Source organism: Oreochromis aureus, linkage group 1 (assembly GCF_013358895.1).
Source record: "Oreochromis aureus strain Israel breed Guangdong linkage group 1, ZZ_aureus, whole genome shotgun sequence".
Lineage (NCBI taxonomy): Eukaryota > Metazoa > Chordata > Actinopteri > Cichliformes > Cichlidae > Oreochromis > Oreochromis aureus.
Window position 1 is genome coordinate 4,049,145 of NC_052942.1, and position 18,988 is coordinate 4,068,132.

An 18,988-nucleotide genomic window follows, 5' to 3' on the forward strand; every position below is an offset into this window, starting at 1 on the left:
AAATGGGCAGAGACTCAGAAGCAATAGGATAAATCTGATTTTTTTTATTACTCCAATGAAAATGTCAGTGCCTTTATTGCAGACAACTTCAATTTCATCTTCAGAAAATGAACAGCATTCTCGGGTTAGTCACTAGGAGAGTTTTGCAGCATTTGGCTAAATGTTAGCAGAGTATAAGGCTGTAAACTTAAGTATTTATCCTATAACTTCTATCAGCAGTCACATCATCAGTAAACACTGACCCAGTGCCACTAACAGCCATACATACATGCCTGTGCCATAACACTCCTCCACCATGTTTGACCGATTTAAATAAATTGATGGTAACTATAATATTTGGACTGTGTCATAATATAAAGACAGCAACAGCCTTTTTGTCTAATTTCATAATATGTTGAAACAGACGTGTTTAAGTAACAACTGTCATTTCTAGTTGAGTAATGAGTACTGTTTGAACAGCATGCCATATTAGGACAGAATTCAGCTGGCCTCTCTAACTATATAAGCCAAACACTTGTGCTTTCAGCAGGTATTTTCTTAGTCGGCTGCTCTTCTTCAGCAACCAGCCATGATCCTCCAGACGGCTCTGCTCAGCGTGTTCTTGTGCTCTGCCCACACTTTTGTTATAGAGGTAAGCGTTGTAGTTAAGTATGTAGACGCAGATTTCCTCTGTCTCTGATTTGACCAAGACGTTATATTTCCAAAGAATGTTAAATTGGAATACAATCTTTCTTCAAAGCAAAAAATAAGGACAAAAAGAGAATACTTCTGTTTTTCATTTTATTAATTTATTGTATAAATTGGAATTTGCAGTTTTAAACTTCAAGCATTTTTGAACTTGCAAACAAATCAAATACTAGTCCTTATAAACCCTTTTATCTTATTACAGGCATCTTTTGAAAAACATGTTGAAAACTCCGGTAAGACTTGGCTAATTTTACATTTAGCACTTGTATTTATCACACTATGTGATATCCTCTTATTCATGTTGATTTGCATTTATTTATTTATTTTAATGGGTCCATATTAGATTTGCCTGACCCTCTGTCTTTGTGATGTTGTAACATGTGAATCTGTCCTTATAGAAGAGTCAAACATATGTGCTTCATATTGAACAGGAAACAAAGCTGAGGATGATGAGTTCAGTATCTCGACACTGCTGGAGAAGGCTAATGCTAATCTTGGTATGTTCAACTTCACTTCAGTTCCTATTCATCAGTAGTAAATATACAGCTTTAATAACAAGACATCCAGGCGCTAACCTTAAAAACTGAGTTGATGTGTGAAATGAAACCATCAAAAGTACACGGAAAATATGTTTTTCTTGTGACACTTTACAGGAAAGAACTTGGATGAACCTCTAGTCATATTTGGAGACATAGCAGTGCCAACAGGTCTACAGAACGCTGATCCGTGTACGGCTCGAGGCTGTTTGTGGCCTAAAAACAACAATGGCAGAGTCTTTGTACCTTATCGAATCTCCGACCAGTACTGTAAGTCTAGATACATAGAAATTTTACTTTTTATTTAGCTTTCTGCTAATTTTTCAGGTTTAACTGAAAACTATTAACATTTTCAACAAGGACAGAATGATATTCTCGGTCTGTAGGTTTTTTTTTTTTTTTTTTTTTAATTTCCATTAGTGGGCAGAGATGCTTCCCAAACCTTTTCCCTCTGAGATTCCACATTCCAGTGTCTTCTAAATACAAAGAGAAATCAATGTGTTCTCATCTCAGGGCTTCAACTACAGCTATTTGGTCAAAAGACTAAACACTAAAAAAGTTTTTTAATGACATACAGAAAGGTTTTGGTGTACAGAGAATACAAAGAGTTTAAAAATACAACCAAGGAAACTGAAAAGGACAGTTTATTAAAAAAAGGGAATTAGTCAGTTATATATAAATTTCCTCCGATATATAAAAAAACAACTAAATATACATCAATCTGTATCATTACAGATGGATGTAATATTAAATTATATATAAAGCTTTGCCAGAGCTTAACATGGAGACTGATACAAGATATTCAGTCCCAATCTTGAAGACCTTAATGTTGCAGATAAAATTGCTTTTTTCTCAACATTTACCCATGTGAGACCAAAGGAGGACAATAGCATTTCATTTGGCTGCAGTATATTGAACTGAATGTATTCTTAAAATCAACTACTTAAAGGTTCTAAAATGTTTTTTCCTTCCATTGTGCTTTTAGCTCAATCCAATCCAAGAGGGGCTCTTTAATTTAAAAGTGCAGGAGCTAGTCAGAGGAAACTGCAAATAAAATTTACACCTACACTGTAAAAAAAGATTCCGTAGAAAAACGGAAAATGTCCTGGTAATTTTCTGCCAGTACATTTTCTGTTTTTTTACGGAAGTTTGATGGACTTTTCTGTAAATGATAAAACGGAAAATTCTGTAGATTTACAGTATACTCTCTGTACTATTTACGGACATTTCCTTCAGCTATAAAACGGAAAATTCCGTTTATTCACAGTATATTTTCTGTATCATTAACTGATATTTTCCGTTAATAGAAAAATTGAAATTTCTGTTTATATTACTATTTCCAAACACTTCTTTTCACTGTAACTCATTAAATATAGTTCTTTATATCCTTAAACGTACATTTCTATGCAATTACAACCTAGTACACCATATGCTCAAAAATTCATAAATTAAAACTTTTTAAATTAATTTGTACTTCATACACAACAACATTGGTACAATTAATGTTAAATATTCTTTTATTCTCCTTAACTCAAACACTATACTAAAATATAACGACAGCATCCATCTTGTCATAAAACGAATAAACAGCTGATACATGAACAAAATAACTTACAAGCTTTCAAATTTAAGCATATTTATTTCCTTGAAATCAGGTTGCCCTCATGTAAATGTGTTTATTTACATTCATTCAAGTGGCTACCAAGTGTTTTCTTCAAACAGGACACCTGACAAACAAAAATATAGTTAAGTCATATTTAACGATATGTTCACATTTAATAATATCCAGAGTACCTTTTAGTTAGAATCACTGCCTTGTGGTAGTTTTGCCTCAGCCAAATGGTTAAGGTGTGGTTTACATCTATGTCTGTCCACTTATGGTACAGTATACACATGTAGTCAGTTATAGCCAAACACATTTGATTACTGAATTGCATTTACTTCATTGAAGTGAATGTAATTCACATTTGTGTGAACATTTGTCCGAGATTAACTCTTTGGGGTCTTTACCTTACAATATAACATACTTGACTGTTTAAGTCGTGCCACATGAATAAAACTGAACAGATCTAAAGAAGATGTTCCTGAACTTCGGGTTTATGCAAACAGGACGGATAGATAACCACAGAACCTTTCCCCATATGATAACTAAAGCACAAAATAAATTAAGACAGATTACTGTCCCAAACTTAAAGATAAAAGTGCATTTACTGGACTTGTTTTGTCAGTGAGGAGCAAAGTACAATTAGAAGTGCTTGTTCTGATGAAAAGTTAAACTGTAAACAGCAGCGTAGTGAATAAGGATCCTCAGCAGTGACAACACTTAAACATCATAGTTCAAAATCCTTAATGCACACCTTTTCTCAACTGTGTTCAAATGCTCTTAGCTGTTTAAGTAGAGGAAAAAGTCTGACATATAAATGTTAGACAAGGCTCTGAAAACGAGGTTACGGTTACAAACAAAACCTCTGCTTGTGCGCACACACCCTAAATCACAACAAATAAGACAATAGTAAGACTAATTACTACAAAGTGACACCAGAGGCTGGAGAAGAGCAAGCATAAAGTGACACGTTGTGTGTGCTAATTTCTCTTGTTACCACTCTTCATATACCAGTGTGACAAAGTCCTGAATGCAGCCTGCATGTTAGTCCATCAAGGTCCGTCTGAGCTTTAAATAAAATACACTCAGCTTTTCCTTGGATTTTTAGAGTTGCTCAGTTCATACAGGAACTGCAGCAGTCGGGTTAACGTGTCGCTGTGTTGCTCCTCCATCTCAGCCATTGAGACTAGTCGCAATTTATTCTGAGGAAAAAAAGAGAAACAACAAGACATTTTTAAAAAGTTTGTATTTTTATAATTTTTTTACCTTGAACATAAACAACATAAACAAAAAAAGGATTAGGATGGTGCAATATGACGATATAAAAATGTCTATCGTTTCATATTATACGCTATCATTTGTTTTGTGGTGTTGCAAAATAAACTGTTTACGGCAATATTTTTTCATGGTTTTGATGGTCACTGTAGTGGCTATATTATTTCTTAAAGTTCTCTCCTTCTCTTATACTTACAATAACCAGACTATGGACGGACTTCCACATAAACCTTTCACAATAAAGCTCAAGTTTCTGTTGAGACTTTTCAAAATGAACTGAAATGATATACATTATTCTCAAACATAAAATTTCAGAATATGCATCAAACAAATGACCTCAAATAAAAACGTCAAGTAACTATAAATGGCGCTTACAGTCACCACGCAGATGAAGGCACAGAGAATACCAGCATGGCCAGCAAGGATGAGGCAGAACCAGCTAGCTCCAAGCAGATGGACCAGTCAAAACAAATCGAGGACCTTATTGTTAAACGAGGGGCTACCTCTGTAGCATGGACATGGTTTGGTTATGAAAAGTCTGACACAAACTGGTCCCCACCACCACTCAAACACGACAAACCTCTTTAACCACCTACACAAGAATCACATGAAAGAGTTTCGAGAGAGTTTACGAATGAAAAGCAAAAAACGAGCCGTCAAGTGCTCAAAATAATCCTTAGACTCAAACGTTAGAACAGGCTTTTCCTCGCAGCACGCCGTGTAACAAATACTCAGAAAGAAAATGGCGGCCGTTTAAACTCATGTCTAAAAATGTATAGTTTCATGCATCGGTCAAAACACTCGACTCCAGGTACACGACGCCCAACTGAAAACACTTCACGTAAGTCGAGTTGCCGAGAATCACAGAATTTACAGAAAATGCACTATTTTGTGATATATATCGTTATCAGGAGAGATATGTCTTATATTGGGATGCAAGATTTTGGTCATATCACACAGCCCCACAAAGGATTATAATTCACGTGAGAGTTGCATACACATAACGACATTCTGTTGCAACAAAAGCAGTTTATAATTGAAGTAACATACATACCTTGAAAAACTAAATCAACCACAACATTAAACTCACCTTGTTTCTGTGGAGAAGGTGATCAGGTTTTTCTTCATTTCCTGAGACCAGCTGCTCTGGATCATCACCAGCTTGTATCTTCATCTTCTTTTTCACTGGGAAGTCTTTCCTTTGCTTGGCCATTGCTCTGCACTGGAAAACCAAAGTGTGTGATCAAAGGTGAAATAAGGGATATTTTTCCACTGCAGGATTTAGAGTACTTCAAGTAGTAATAGCTGTTGATCCATTTCTCAAATAATCTCTAAGGATCTGAATTTTTAAGAAAGATACAAATATCTCTGCTTATATTTGGCTAAAAGCTTGATATAGACATAACAGTTTATAATATGTCAGCATCCCCACAAGGCATATAAAGCTCCTGCACACCAGCACTGCGCTTACAATATAATTCAATCAAGATATAGTTATTATTGATTAATTATTGAATTTTTTAGTAATAATTATTAGTATTTAATCACATTAGCACAGTGGGGTGACAAAATATTCCACATACTAGAAATGCTGCTCAGCATTTCATAAATTACATTTTCAACAAATGTTGGAGTAAAAACACAGTTACAGGAAAATGTGTCTGTCTGCAAATATTAACTAAACATTTCTATGTGCTACAAAATAGACATAATTGTAAATGTAATGAGGTGAAACTATACTTTCAATAATATTACCACTACAGTCTGTTAACCGAAATAATCTATGCTGGTCAGCTAGCTAAAAGTCTTTACTTTAGCAGCCCAAATCAGAGGCTAACATTAGCATTTGCTAGCGTCAGCCAGGAAGGTCTGAGGCTTAAACTAGGGTTAGTGTAACTTTGCCTGAAACCCTTTAAAGTGTACAGTAGAGCCAACTGTAAAACACAGGTATTGATATAGCACACTTATTAGAGTCCTAAAATAATTTCTTCCTCTCTATACATACCATGAAGTTCCACTTTTCCCAGTTAGCTACATCGCTGACTTTCGCTAATTAGCTAGTTAGTAGTCACAGCTGTGTAATACCCAGAGAGACACAGACAGCTAACTATAATATTTATGAAAACTGGTTCAGCCACTGAAGGGCAAAACTAGTGGTATCACACTAAAAATTATTTTTAACATTAACTAAAATGAAAAGCTTAAGTCATGTTAAACCTAAATAAGGATTATTTAAAAATGAGTCAGCAAAATATTCCTGAGTTGTCTGGAGACAGCGAAACCAGTTAACAAATAAATTAACAATTCTTTCTACATAAAAATGCGGAGTCTTTTGAAAAAATTATTTTAATAAAAGAAAACATGAGTTTTAATACTTACCACGGAAATTTGAAGGCAGTTTCTCCAACTCCAGAGTCCAAAATCCAGATGAAGCCTGAAAGAAGTCTAATGGCTGCTCTTGCTCTGACTTTTCCCTCCTTTTTTGGGTCCTTTTTCCCACAATGCATTGCAGTAGTTGAGAAATACAGAAAAATACCTGTAAATGACTAATACGGAAAATTCCTTCACGTTTATACAGTAGAATGTACTGTATTTTTACGGATTTTTTTTACAGTGTACTTCCAGTGTCACAATCAAAAGAATTTTTTTTTTTGATTATCTTTGGATTAACTTTGACAAGTTTTCTCCAGGGAATTACCTGATAAAATATCCAGAGTGCCACAGACATTAAATTGGGGGTGTTTTGTTATTAAACCTATGGTATATCCCATTATAATTACACTCAAAGTTGGTTATAGTTAAAATATATAGATAAAATGGGACAGATGTATTTTACCCTGAAAATTTCTGTTAGTTATACAATATCAAAGATACTGGGGGGGAAAGCGGTTTAATATTATGACCAATCTTTACATGCTTCAAGCCAACATAATGAAGAATATTTTTATGCTTTCTATAAATTTATTAAAGTTGTACAAAAACATCAGCTGATTTTGAGGCAGTAACATAGATTTGATTGATTTATAGGCCAGTGTAAGTAGCAAGCAGTTGCTCAGGAGTAGCAGAATTTTGCTCAGTCTTAGTTGAATATAATGGCACAACAAATTAGTTCACAATACATTTTTTTCTGTGAAGCCCGCAGAGAACGTGATGTCATCGAGCAAGGTCTGAAGTCATTTGAAGCAGCCACGTGCATCAGCTTTAGGCCCCAAAGCAGAGAAAGAGACTTTCTGAACATTCAGTCTCGTGATGGGTAAGTCCAACACAATGTAGGCATTTATACTTGAATTCTACAGGCAAACTTTTCATCGAACACAGGATGTTCTGAGTGAGGATGCTGAAGCCGTTTTACTGGTTTGTCATAAAAATGTTATTTACTGCCCCTTTCCAGGTGTTACTCTTTTGTTGGGCGTCGTGGTGGTGGCCAGATAGTGTCACTGAGTCGCCAGGGCTGTGTTTTCCACCAGATAGTCCAACACGAGGTGCTCCATGCCCTGGGCTTCGACCATGAACAGACTCGTTCAGACAGAGACCAACATGTACGCATCTTGCTAGAGAACGTCATTCCAGGTGGGTCACATTACAAGCAACAGCCTTTCCCACCAGTCAGAAAAAATCTTTAAGTGGTCAGGATGACAAAAAAAATTTCTACACAAATGACAGTTCATTTACCATTCACCAACAGTAGAGCAATAATCATGCTTTTATAGAATATTTCAAACAACCAAAAGCACAAACAATATAGGGCAAAATGTGAAACATTCACCATAATCAAATCTGTCTGTATATGTCTATGGAATTCTTTTATTTATTCATTTTGATTGTCAACAGAACTTTGAGACTAATCTATTTGAATTGGAAGAATGTTTTGTTCCTCAATGAGGTATGCGCCTTTCAAAAAAAAAAAAAGGTGTATGTATATGTGTTGTATATTAGTCTTTTGACCTGCATTCCTTCACTGCCCCCAACCTGTCACGCCAGATGGCCCCGCCCCTCCCTGAGCCTGGTTCTGCCGGAGGTTTCTTCCTGTTAAAAGGGAGTTTTTCCTTCCCACTGTCGCCAAAGTGCTGTTGTTGTTGTTGGGTTTTTCTCTGTATGTATTATTGTAGGGTCTACCTTTCAATATAAAGCACCTTGAGGAAACTGTGGTTATGATTTGGTGCTGTATAAATAAAATTGAATTGAATTGAATATTAACAAAAACAACGTATTAAAGTTAACCAAGTAATTTTATTGTCCAAACCTGAGTAGTTTTTGTATATTAACCCTGTCATGCATGAATTATGACAACCTCAATCAGGATTTTTTTTTTCATCTTTAGGCATAAAAAGATGAATAAAAATACTTAAGAAAAAAATCCTGACTGAGTTTGTCATAATTCATGCATGACAGGGTTAAATAATAATTATTATAATGAAACATTTCATACATCTATAGTAACATTAAACGACCAGTGGGTGTGACACATCAGTGTCCAATGTAGTGATTTATGTGCAAGTATACCATCAACACTGACACAAATACAAGGAAACAGCCTTTGAATAGCTGTAAACTGTAGCAACCACTATGCGTGAAAGGGTTAACATAGCCAAAAATGTATTCAAAATGAAAAGAAGCCACACATCTTAAGTGTAAAAGTAGTATTATAATAAATGCACAAACCACTATGTGGAACCGCAAGGTGAAATTACATACAACTCTCCCAGCCCTCCCATGTCCATATGTAGACCTCTCTCTTTAAAGCTGGAAACACCTTGTGTCCATGGACACAAATCAATAGATGTCTTTGTTTTTGTGCAAAGGAAAAAAGTTACCCAGGTGTTCTCACACAACTGTAGGGTGAACTGAACTTTTGTGACATTTTAACGCTCAACCTGGAGTAAAAGACAAATATTGACTGAGTTGTTTGAACCCCCACAGGAATGGAGCATAACTTTAGGAAAATCGACACAAGGAACCTTGATACTTCCTATGATTACAACTCTGTTATGCACTATGGAAGGTAAGATATCAGCTCACTCACTGAACATGGTTCAAATGTATAAATATTTATTTAAAAATTATGTCATAAATAACACAGTTTTATTTGACACAGTTTTATCTGTTTTCAGTCCTTTCATTTTCCAGAAACAGATTTTAATTTTCTACATCTTGTCTACATGTGTGATGTAATCAACTTCTCTTGCCACACTGGCCATTGAGAGAACCAGTAATTTAAACCAGTATATTTTAAAACTGTGGTAAACTTATGAAACAGTTTACACAGCGAGTGCTATAACAATAATAATAATAATAACAATAATAATGATGATAATTTTATTATCAGTAATAATATTTTAGCTGCGAATAAAATAATTGATACTCAACACACGAGAAGCCTACAATGCCCACATTTATAGAAAAAAGCCACATTAGCTAGTCACAGAGTGCTAGCTTGTTGCCTAACTAGCAAATACTACATCATGGGCAATAATGCCGTGCAGTATTTTGCCCTTGGGCTCTTTTTGGGCAGATGATAAACCTTGAAACATTTATATCCCATTCTGTTAAATGTTTGAAATGACAATAAGGACTCTGTTTGGCAGAGTCAGTTAGGTAATAATTAGGTAGATAATCCTCTTGATTGACCTTTCCCTGCTATATTGCTCAAGCTGAAGCCCATGTTATAATTTCATGTTTTTAGCTTTGTCTTTGTAGTTGTTAGAATGACAGCCATTTGAGACTGCAATCACAATTTGCCCTACTACTGTGTGTTTGCACCCCAGGTTTGCCTTCTCAAAAAACAGGGAGCCAACCATCATCCCCATACCCAATGAGAATGTAGCCATTGGCAGAGCTACAGAGATGAGTGGCAATGACATCCTTCGAGTGAATCGCCTTTATAACTGCAGTATGTACCTTGTTTCTTTTCTTTTCTTTTTCTTTCTTTTTTTTTTAAAGAAAAAAGGAAGCTGGATTAACAGTTGGAAGGTCAGTGGTTCAATTCTTGGCTACTCCAATCTAAATTCAATTCAGTTTAATTCATCCATCCATTCGCTTCCGCTTATCCTTTCCAGGGTCGCGGGGGGCGCTGGAGCTTATCCCAGCTGTCATAGGGCAAGAGGCAGGGTACACCCTGGACAGGTCGCCAGTCTGTCGCAGGGCCAACACACAGGGACAGACAACCATTCACGCTCACATTCACTCACACCTAGTGACAATTTGGATTATCCAATTAACCTATCCCCTCAAACTGCATGTCTTTGGACGGTGGGAGGAAGCCGGAGTACCCGGAGGGAACCCACGCAAACACGGGGAGAACATGCAAACTCCACACAGAAAGACCCTGGCCTGATGGTGGAATTGAACTCAGGACCTTCTTGCTGTGCGGCAACAGTGCTAACCACCGTGCCACCATGCTGTTTAATTCAATTCAATTTTATTTTTATAGCGTCAAATCACAACAACAGTGGCCTCAAGGCACTTTATATTGTAAGGTAAAGACCTCCCTCCTGTCTTATAAATAAGTAAACAAAGGTCGCATCTGCTGCGACCGGTTGGAGGTTGCAGGAAGTGAGTTTTAGTTTCTGCAGCAGTATATACATATGGACAGTATTTACATATAAATAGTTTGGATTATTGCACAGTGGTGGTTTATAGAGGGAATCCTTGGAATCCTTGGGGTGGGGCTGTGTTTATCAGTGCATGTGTGAGTTCAGGGTGGTTATGGCTTTTGTGAAGAAACTGTTCTTGAGTCTGTGGGTCTTTGTGCTGATGCACCTGTAGCACTTCCCTAAGGGAAGCAGGGTGAACAAGCTGAAACCAGGGTGGGAACTGTCTTTGTTTGTTGCTCTGCTGAGGCAGCAGGAGGAATAAATGTCCATCAGGGACAGGAGAGAGCAGCCGTTGATCTTCTGTGCTGCCTTGGCTACACTCTGAAGCCTCGCTCTATCCGCCTTAGTGCAGCTGCCGTACCATACTGTGATGCAGTACGTCAGCAGGCTCTCAATGGACGAGAGGTACAAGGTCAGCAACAGGTTGGAGTCCAGTTTGTATTTCCTGAGGACCCTCAATTTAATATTCAATTCAGTTTTATTCATACAGCGCCAAATCACAACAACAGTTGCCTCAACTGCTTTATTTTGTAAGGTAGACCCTACAATAATACATACAGAGAAAAACCCAACAATCATATGACCCCCTATACTATATCTTAGTATCCCCTTGGATTGCTGCCTGTACGTTGGAGTTTTTTTCTGGTGGACGAGAATTTGTTCCCTGCACCTTCAAGTCAGGGAATGGGCAGAGACCCCGGTCCAGGAGATCTTCAACTCCCACCTACGACAGAGCTTCACCAGCAATCCGAGGGAGACTGGGGACATTGAGTCTGAATGTACAGTGTTCATCACCTCCATTTCTGAGGTTGCTACACTGAGCTGCAGCCACAAGGTGGTTGGTACCTGTCGTGGTTGTAACCCCCGAACCAGATGGTGGACACAGGGGTAAAGGGAACCATGAGGCTGAAGGAGTCCTGTCGGCTTGGTTAGCCTGTGGGACTTTGGAAGCAACTGACAGGAAAGCGGAACATGGGGGGTATTGACTCCTATTTTGATTGAATTTATTAATGTGGAGGGGGAGGGTTGACCTTGGATGACCTCTAAAAACTTTAAATAATATCTTTAAAATGATACTGGCCCGATCGAAACTTTTTTGCAGCACAAACCAGTAGAAATGTAGCACAACTGATTGACACCAATTTTGTTTGATTTGAAAGAGGTGGGGTGGGGCAACTTCACTCAGGTAGTCAATCAGCATAGCAAGCAAAAAGTCGGACTTGCTCCTGGTAAATGTTGAACTCTGCCAGGGCTGCCCTTTGTCACTGATTCTGTTCATTATTTTTATGGACAGAATTTCTAGGTGTAGCCAAGTGGTGGAAGCCTTCCACTTGGGCGATCTTAGAATCTTGTCTTTGCTTTTCGAGGATGATGTGGTTCTGATGGCTATATCAGGTAGTGCTGGAGTGGTTAGCACCAGAGTGTGAACTGACAGGAATTAGAGTCAGAACATCCAAGTCTGAGACTCGTGATTTACTGGTGGATTTATGTCCCTGCTTTCACCTATGGTCATGAGTTTTGGGTAGTGACCGAAAGAGTGAGATTGTGGATACAAGCATCAGAAATGAGCTTTCTCCAAAGGGTGGCTGCCCTCTACCCTAGAGATAGGGTGAGGAGTTCAGCCATCCGGGAGGGGTTCAGAGTAGAGCCGCTGCTCCTCCACATCGGAAGGAGCCAGTTGAGGTTGTTTGGGCATCTGACAAGGATGCCTCCTGGGTGAGGTGTTCTGGGCATGTCCCACTGGAACAGGCCCTGGAGTAAACCCACTGGTGAGATAATATCTCTTGGGTGGCATGGGAACGCCTTGGTGTCCCCCTGGACAAGCTGGAGGAGGCGGCTAGGGAGAGGGAGGTCTGGGGTTTTCTGCTTAGGCTGCGACCCAGCCCCAGAGAATCGGAAAAAAATGGATGGATGGATAGTTTTTCCAGGTGTGTCGCCACATGGAGAAAAACGCTTCGACACATGGTTGGGTTGGTAGTGTACTGGGGGCTTCTATTTAGGACTACGCTTCCTCCTCACCGTCACTCAGCAATCCTGTTTTCCCAGCCGCTCGGGACAATCCGATGGAGGAGAGCTAACTGAGCCTTGAGAGCTATAAACAAGCAACATTTATAACAAGTATAGTTATTAGTAAAGTAGGCCAAAGGGGTAACGAAACATCTGAGCAGAAAAGTGTAGGAGAGACAGGTAATGCTACTAGTGAGCCGGCTACGAGCTCAGCTAAGCTTGCGAATCCCTAAAGACACATGACTGAATACTGTGAATATAATTAGTGGGTGATTCAACAGAGTGTGCTTTGGATAAAGCGCATGAAGATTACACTATGAAATAAGATGTTATCTATAAGTCTTTAATTAAATTGGTTACACAGATAAACAATGCAAAAATACCACTGTAAGACAGAACAGGAAGTGATACTCTACCGCAGAGTGAGACAACACCAAGAAGTATTTTAATGTGACCTTGATTAAGATACTGAACTCTTTCTGAATTTTGAGTGCTCAATTAGAGCACAAAAACACTGTATAAGTGCCAGTCTATTTGCCATTTTTCTGCACCATCTTTACTTTTCAAACCTACTACTGCACCCATTTTTGCTCTCTTCAATCATCCTTGCTAGTCTCTCTCTCCTTTTGTTCCTCCTTGGCATACATAAGCAATTAGATAAGAAACTTGTAAAATCAAGCGTATTTATTTACGCCCTTTTCTTAAATGCCAAGCAATCACACATAAACATCCCAAAAGTGCATTTTTTCATTAACTTAAAAGTTGAGAGGTTTTCAAAATTCAAACAAAATGTAACTGTACTATGAAGCTGTCTGCTCCCCAAATAATAATTATATCAATAGAAAAAGTTGGGACAAACACAAACATCTGGAATCCTTATAACAAACAAGCAGAAAAAACAACCTCACTGGGCTAAAAGTGTTTAAAGATCAAATACATACACAAAAACTGAAATCGTTTGATGCAAAATGAGGGAAGTGGAATAAGTTTCTGTTTCGTATTATTGTCTATAGATAATAATATGCATCAGAACATCATCACCATGACAGCATGCTTATTTAATTATCTGCTGTGTGTGCTGAAGACCTTAAATTCTTTCAACCTATCTGGTCAGCCCCTGGCTTACTTTTCTACCTCCACTAGTCTCACAAAATAATCATGGAGACTAATAAACACCAGCATAGATATAGTACATCAAACTCTTCATCAAACTCACATGTTCATGTGGTTTCTTAAAGAAATACAGCAGCATTTAAAGATTTCCCTCTGTTTGTTGTTTGACAGGCTCGAATGTGCCCAAACCTGTGCAAAGAAACAAGTTGTTCTAGAAAAAGTAAGTAAGTAAGCTTGGATGTTTTCGAATTTTGTGTACTTCACTATAACTAGAAAATCATGTTCCTATGCATTTATTTTACCAAATAAAACTTTGGCAGGATAACTTTAGTAGGAAAATTTTGTTTAAAAAACAAAACAATGAAATGCTGTATATTTTAACTGATCAGGGTCAGAATTGTGTGGCTGGGATGAGTGAAAGGCATATAAACCAGAAAACCAGAAGAACACATCTCCTCGATTAACAGCCTGTGTTTGTGATTTTTTTGTGCAGACACTACATATCTATGTACTTATATGTTGAACATCTTCTTTCTGTTTCCACAGAAAACCAAGAGATGGGAGAGACTGATGCAGCTTGAATTTTATGCTTTTTGATTTGTTTTAAACAAATTTGCCTAAAATAGCTTTTTTAAAATGAGAAATGAAAATGTATCATTGTCTATACTTTTCACCTGTCCATTGACATAATCCCAATCACATTTGTGTAATTGCTAGTCAGCTCTATGAAATACTAAAAAATGCAGAAAAAAATAAACATTCATTTTAATTTCTAGTAAGTTTGTTTCTTTATTCCATAAATCCTACAAGTCTACAGGTTAAAAATACACATTTAACAAGTAAAGATATGAACTAAGTCTTGTACTAGTATTTTCCTGACAAAAAGATATAAAACCAAAGGTTAAACTACTTAAATAACAGTCAGAGTTGAACTGTTTTCAATGAGAAAAACGCAATATTATTTTCCCAGTATTACTCTTCTCAAAGTAAGAGGAAGGCCAGTAAAAAGAGTAAGTGAAATGCATACCACCTTCACTCCCAGGGCTCTAGACTAACTTTTTGCCACGGTTGCACTGGTGCGTCTAACTTTTTTTCTTAGGCACACCAGCACAAAAGTTAGGCGCATCCAAGTTTTTCAACCACATCGCTTAACACTGCAGTTTTACATGTGCACTTTTTTGGGGGGAAAATTGCTGTCCATACAGCCAATAGTGATCTGTAAATGATTAACTAACAATCTTGTCAACACAAAGTACTTTATTTGGAGCACAGTTTTACAAGAAAGATAAGTTACTGAAAAAGGGCTTGTGCTTAAAGTACTTTGGCACTCTTTGGTAATATTGTAGAAAATGTTAAACTTAATCATCACATCGGCCTCCTCTGACGACCTGTTTGCTGCTGCCTGCTGCTGAAAGGCAGTGAGGAGAGGGGACACTTTGGCAGTACATTTATCGCAACATATAATGTGTTTTCTGGATACACTGTGCTTTTTCAGCGTTTAGATATTGATGGCTCCATGTCAGAACACTAGCTATGAATTTCAGATGGATCAGGCCTTAACTTAACAAAAAAGTTATCAATAGTTCTTTTCATCTTTTCTTATTACCAAAAGCTACATCCACTTCTGTCTGCCCTAGGCTGCTCACTAGGGCTGGGTATCATCATTGATTTCTATAATCCATTCGATTCCAATTCACGAGGTCCTGATTCGATTCAATTCAATTTTGCCTCAGACAGTCAGAAATATTATAATTCTGATCATGTATCAGTACTGATACATGTGAGACTTTATCAGAGGTGTGAGCATCACAGCAGATGCCTTTGTGTCAAAGTAACTGAGAATAAAACACAGAAAAACATGAAGGACATTTTCCTGGCCTGGCTTTTTATAGTAGAAAACTTAAAAGAAACCTTAAACTTAAAATTATTCTGCAATTTTACATAATTTTAAAAAGTATAAATTTCTTCAGTATTGAACAGCAGAAATTAAGCTTTCTTGTTCGAGTTCACCTGCTCTCATTTGCTGTTTGGTGGTTGTTGAAATAGTTTTGTGAGCTTTAACCTGAGATTCTGGTGTTTCTGGCTAAATACATTTACAAATACAAATCAAAACAACAGTTGCCTCATGGTGCTTTATATTTAAGATATTAAGATAAAGACCCTATAAAAAACCCCAACACTCAGATGAGCCCCTGTTAACAAGCACCTGGGGACAGTGTGTTTGTCTATGTGTTAATAGACCTCTCTGCATCGAATCATATCTGTTATTAATCTCTGTCTCTCTTCCACAGCATGTCTTTATCCTGTCTTCCTTCTCTCACCCCAACCAGTCGTAGCAGATGGCCCCGCCCCTCCCTGAGCCTGGTTCTGCTGGAGGTTTCTTCCTGTTAAAAGGGAGTTTTTCCTTACCACTGTCGCCAAAGTGCTTGCTCATAGGGGGTCATATGATTGTTGGGTTTTTCTCTGTATCTATTATTGTACAATCTACTGTGCAATGTAAAGCGCGTTGAGGCGACTGTTGTTGCGATTTGGTGCTATATAAATAAAATTGAATTGAATTGAATTGAGTGTGGAGGAAGAACTCCAATCGTCCGCGAGGTCTGGCACACTGATCTGCATAAAAGAAGGCTGGCACAGGACTACCAGCAGCCAGTCATCCACGAGTCCTGGCACACTTAGATTTGCATAAGCACAAAAGGGTAGTCTCACTCTCTCCAAGGCCCAAGGCCGTAACATCCCTCCCCTTAAAATACCAACTATGTTGGGCAGGAGCAGACATTACAGAGTGAACAAAAACAAAGAACAAACACAGCAAAACATGTTTACAACCGGGACAGACCATCAGCTAAAACATTTTCAGACCCCTTTTTGTGGTGAATACTCAAGTTGTAGCCAGCCCAGCCAGCCCAGAGCTGCTTCGCCACCTGTGGAAGATCTTAAAGGTGATATGGCGGAGAGGGAGAGTCGCTGATCAGTGGAGATACGCAGAGGGAGTCTGGATTCCCAAAGAGGAGGACTCAAAAAACATAAACCAGTTTCGGAGGATCTTGCTATTGAGCGTGGAGGGTAAGGTGTTTTTTAGCATTGTCTCCCGGAGATTGACCGAGTTTCTCCTTAGAAACAATTACATTGATCCATCAGTTCAGAAGGGGGGGATCCCAGGAGTTCCTGGTTGCCTATTCAATTCAATTCAATTCAATTCAATTCAATTCAATTTTATTTATATACCGCCAAATCACAACAAAAGTCGCCTCAAGGCGACTAGAGCACACTGGTGTAGTTACACACCTTATAAGAGAAGCCCATGAGAACAGAGGCAACCTAGCTGTATTGTGGCTGGACCTGACTTATGCGTATGGGTCGATCCCACAAAAACTGGTTGAGCATGCTTTACACCTCCACCATGTCCCCAGCAAGATCAAGGACCCGATCCTGGACTATTACGCCAATTTCAGGCTCAGGGTCACTTCTGGGGCAGTTACTTCAGGCTGGCACCGCCTCGGGAAAGGTATAATAACAGGCTGTACCATCTCAGTTACGCTCTTTGCCCTTGCAATGAACATGGTGGTAAAGGCTGCGGAGGTGGAGTGCAGAGGGCCGCTAACAAGGTCAGGTGTTCGTCAGCCCCCTATCAGAGCCTATATGGATGACCTCACCATTACAACATCATCAGTCCCAGGGTGTAGGTGGATCTTGCAAGGTCTTGAGAGACTCATCTCATGGGCAAGGATGAGTTTTAAACCTTCCAAGTCAAGATCGATGGTACTGAAGAAGGGCAAGGTGACGGACAAGTTCCGGTTCTCAATCTCAATCTCAGGAACCATTCCTGCCATTCAGAAGGCAAATGAGGAGCTGGGAGCGTGACTCATTAAGGTGGATAAGTCCAGCCTGCCTGGAAGATTTAAAGCCTGGATCTACCAGCATTCCATCCTGCCCAGAATCCTGTGGCCCTTGCTTGTCTATACAGTTCCAATAACTACTGTGGAATCCCTGGAAAGGAAGATCAGTGGCTTTCTTCGTAAGTGGCTGGGACTTCCCCGCAGTCTCACCAGCGCTGCCTTGTATGGGGCAAGCAACAGCTTACAGTTACCCTTCAGTGGCCTCACAGAAGAGTTCAAGGTGGCTCGCACAAGAGAAGCCCTACAGTACAGAGATTCTAAAGACTGCAAGGTGGCATCAGCAGGTATTGAGGTAAGGACAGGAAGAAAGTGGAAGGCTGAGAAGGCAGTTGAGGTGGCAGAGTCACGCCTAAGGCAGAAAACACTGGTGGGAGTCTTAGCAACAGGGGGAGCAGGCTTGGCCCAGGTCAGCAGGGCACAGGGAAAGGAGAGACACCAGCTACTCCAGGAAGAGGTCCGAGCAGGTGTGGAGGAGGAGCGAGTAAGTAGAGCTGTAGGCCTTAAGCAGCAGGGAGCATGGACAAGGTGGGAGAGCACCTTGCAGCGCAAGGTCACCTGGGCAAACATCATGCAGGCAGACTTCCACCGGATCCGATTCCTAGTGCAGGCAGTATACGACACTCTGCCAAGCCCAGCAAACCTCCATCTGTGGGGGAAGAGCGAGACACCTGTCTGTCCCCTGTGCTCTGGAAGAGGGACCCTAGAACACCTCCTTAGCAGCTGTCCAAGGGCCCTGGCTGATGGTCGGTATCGTTGGCGGCATGACCAGGTGCTCAGAGTAGTTGCTGAAAAGATTGCCTCAGCAATCAGCACCAGCAAGCATCATCATGCTCCGAGGAAGGCAATTTCTTTCATTAAGGCTGGAGAGAAACCCCAGGTGCGCCCACATTTAACAACCGGCCTCCTCAACACAGCCTCTGATTGGCAGCTACAGGCTGACCTGGGTAAGCAGCTAATGTTCCCTCAGAACATTGCAAAAACATCCCTCCGGCCAGACATGATAATTATTTCTGAGGCCTCAAAACAGCTGATCATGCTAGAACTCACAGTGCCCTGGGAAGAGCGGATCGAGGAGGCCAATGAAAGGAAACGAGGAAAGTACCAGGAACTAGTGCAGGAGTGCAGGGGAAGGACCTGGAAGACTTTCTATGAGCCCATAGAAGTGGGTTGTAGGGGCTTTGCAGGACGATCACTCTCCAAAGTCCTAGTCCCAGAAAGCCACAAGGTGGCTGTGGATCAAGAGGGCTGATCCGTGGGTAGCTACTGGTATGCAAG

The 18,988-nt window shown here is 39.4% G+C and overlaps 1 protein-coding gene and 1 pseudogene across 2 annotated transcripts; both read left to right on the plus strand.

Annotated features, from left to right (window-relative positions):
• Window positions 1–492: 492 nt before the first annotated feature.
• Window positions 493–14,583, plus strand: LOC116323722 (low choriolytic enzyme-like). 2 transcript variants are annotated; one of them, XM_031744135.2, is made up of 10 exons: window positions 493–631; window positions 890–920; window positions 1,119–1,184; window positions 1,341–1,493; window positions 7,237–7,354; window positions 7,493–7,671; window positions 9,022–9,103; window positions 9,867–9,991; window positions 13,986–14,038; window positions 14,361–14,583. In XM_031744135.2, exons 1-9 carry the CDS (start codon window positions 569–571, stop codon window positions 14,027–14,029), a joined length of 861 nt encoding a protein of 286 aa, XP_031599995.1. In that variant the 5' UTR covers window positions 493–568; the 3' UTR covers window positions 14,030–14,038; window positions 14,361–14,583. The 2 variants fall into 2 exon arrangements, with proteins under 2 accessions (XP_031599995.1, XP_039478028.1); XM_039622094.1 differs by having other exon boundaries at window positions 13,986–14,034.
• Window positions 14,584–16,572: 1,989 nt separating this feature from the next.
• LOC116323723 lies at window positions 16,573–18,962 on the plus strand (annotated as a pseudogene).
• The last annotated feature ends 26 nt before the right edge of the window (window positions 18,963–18,988 follow it).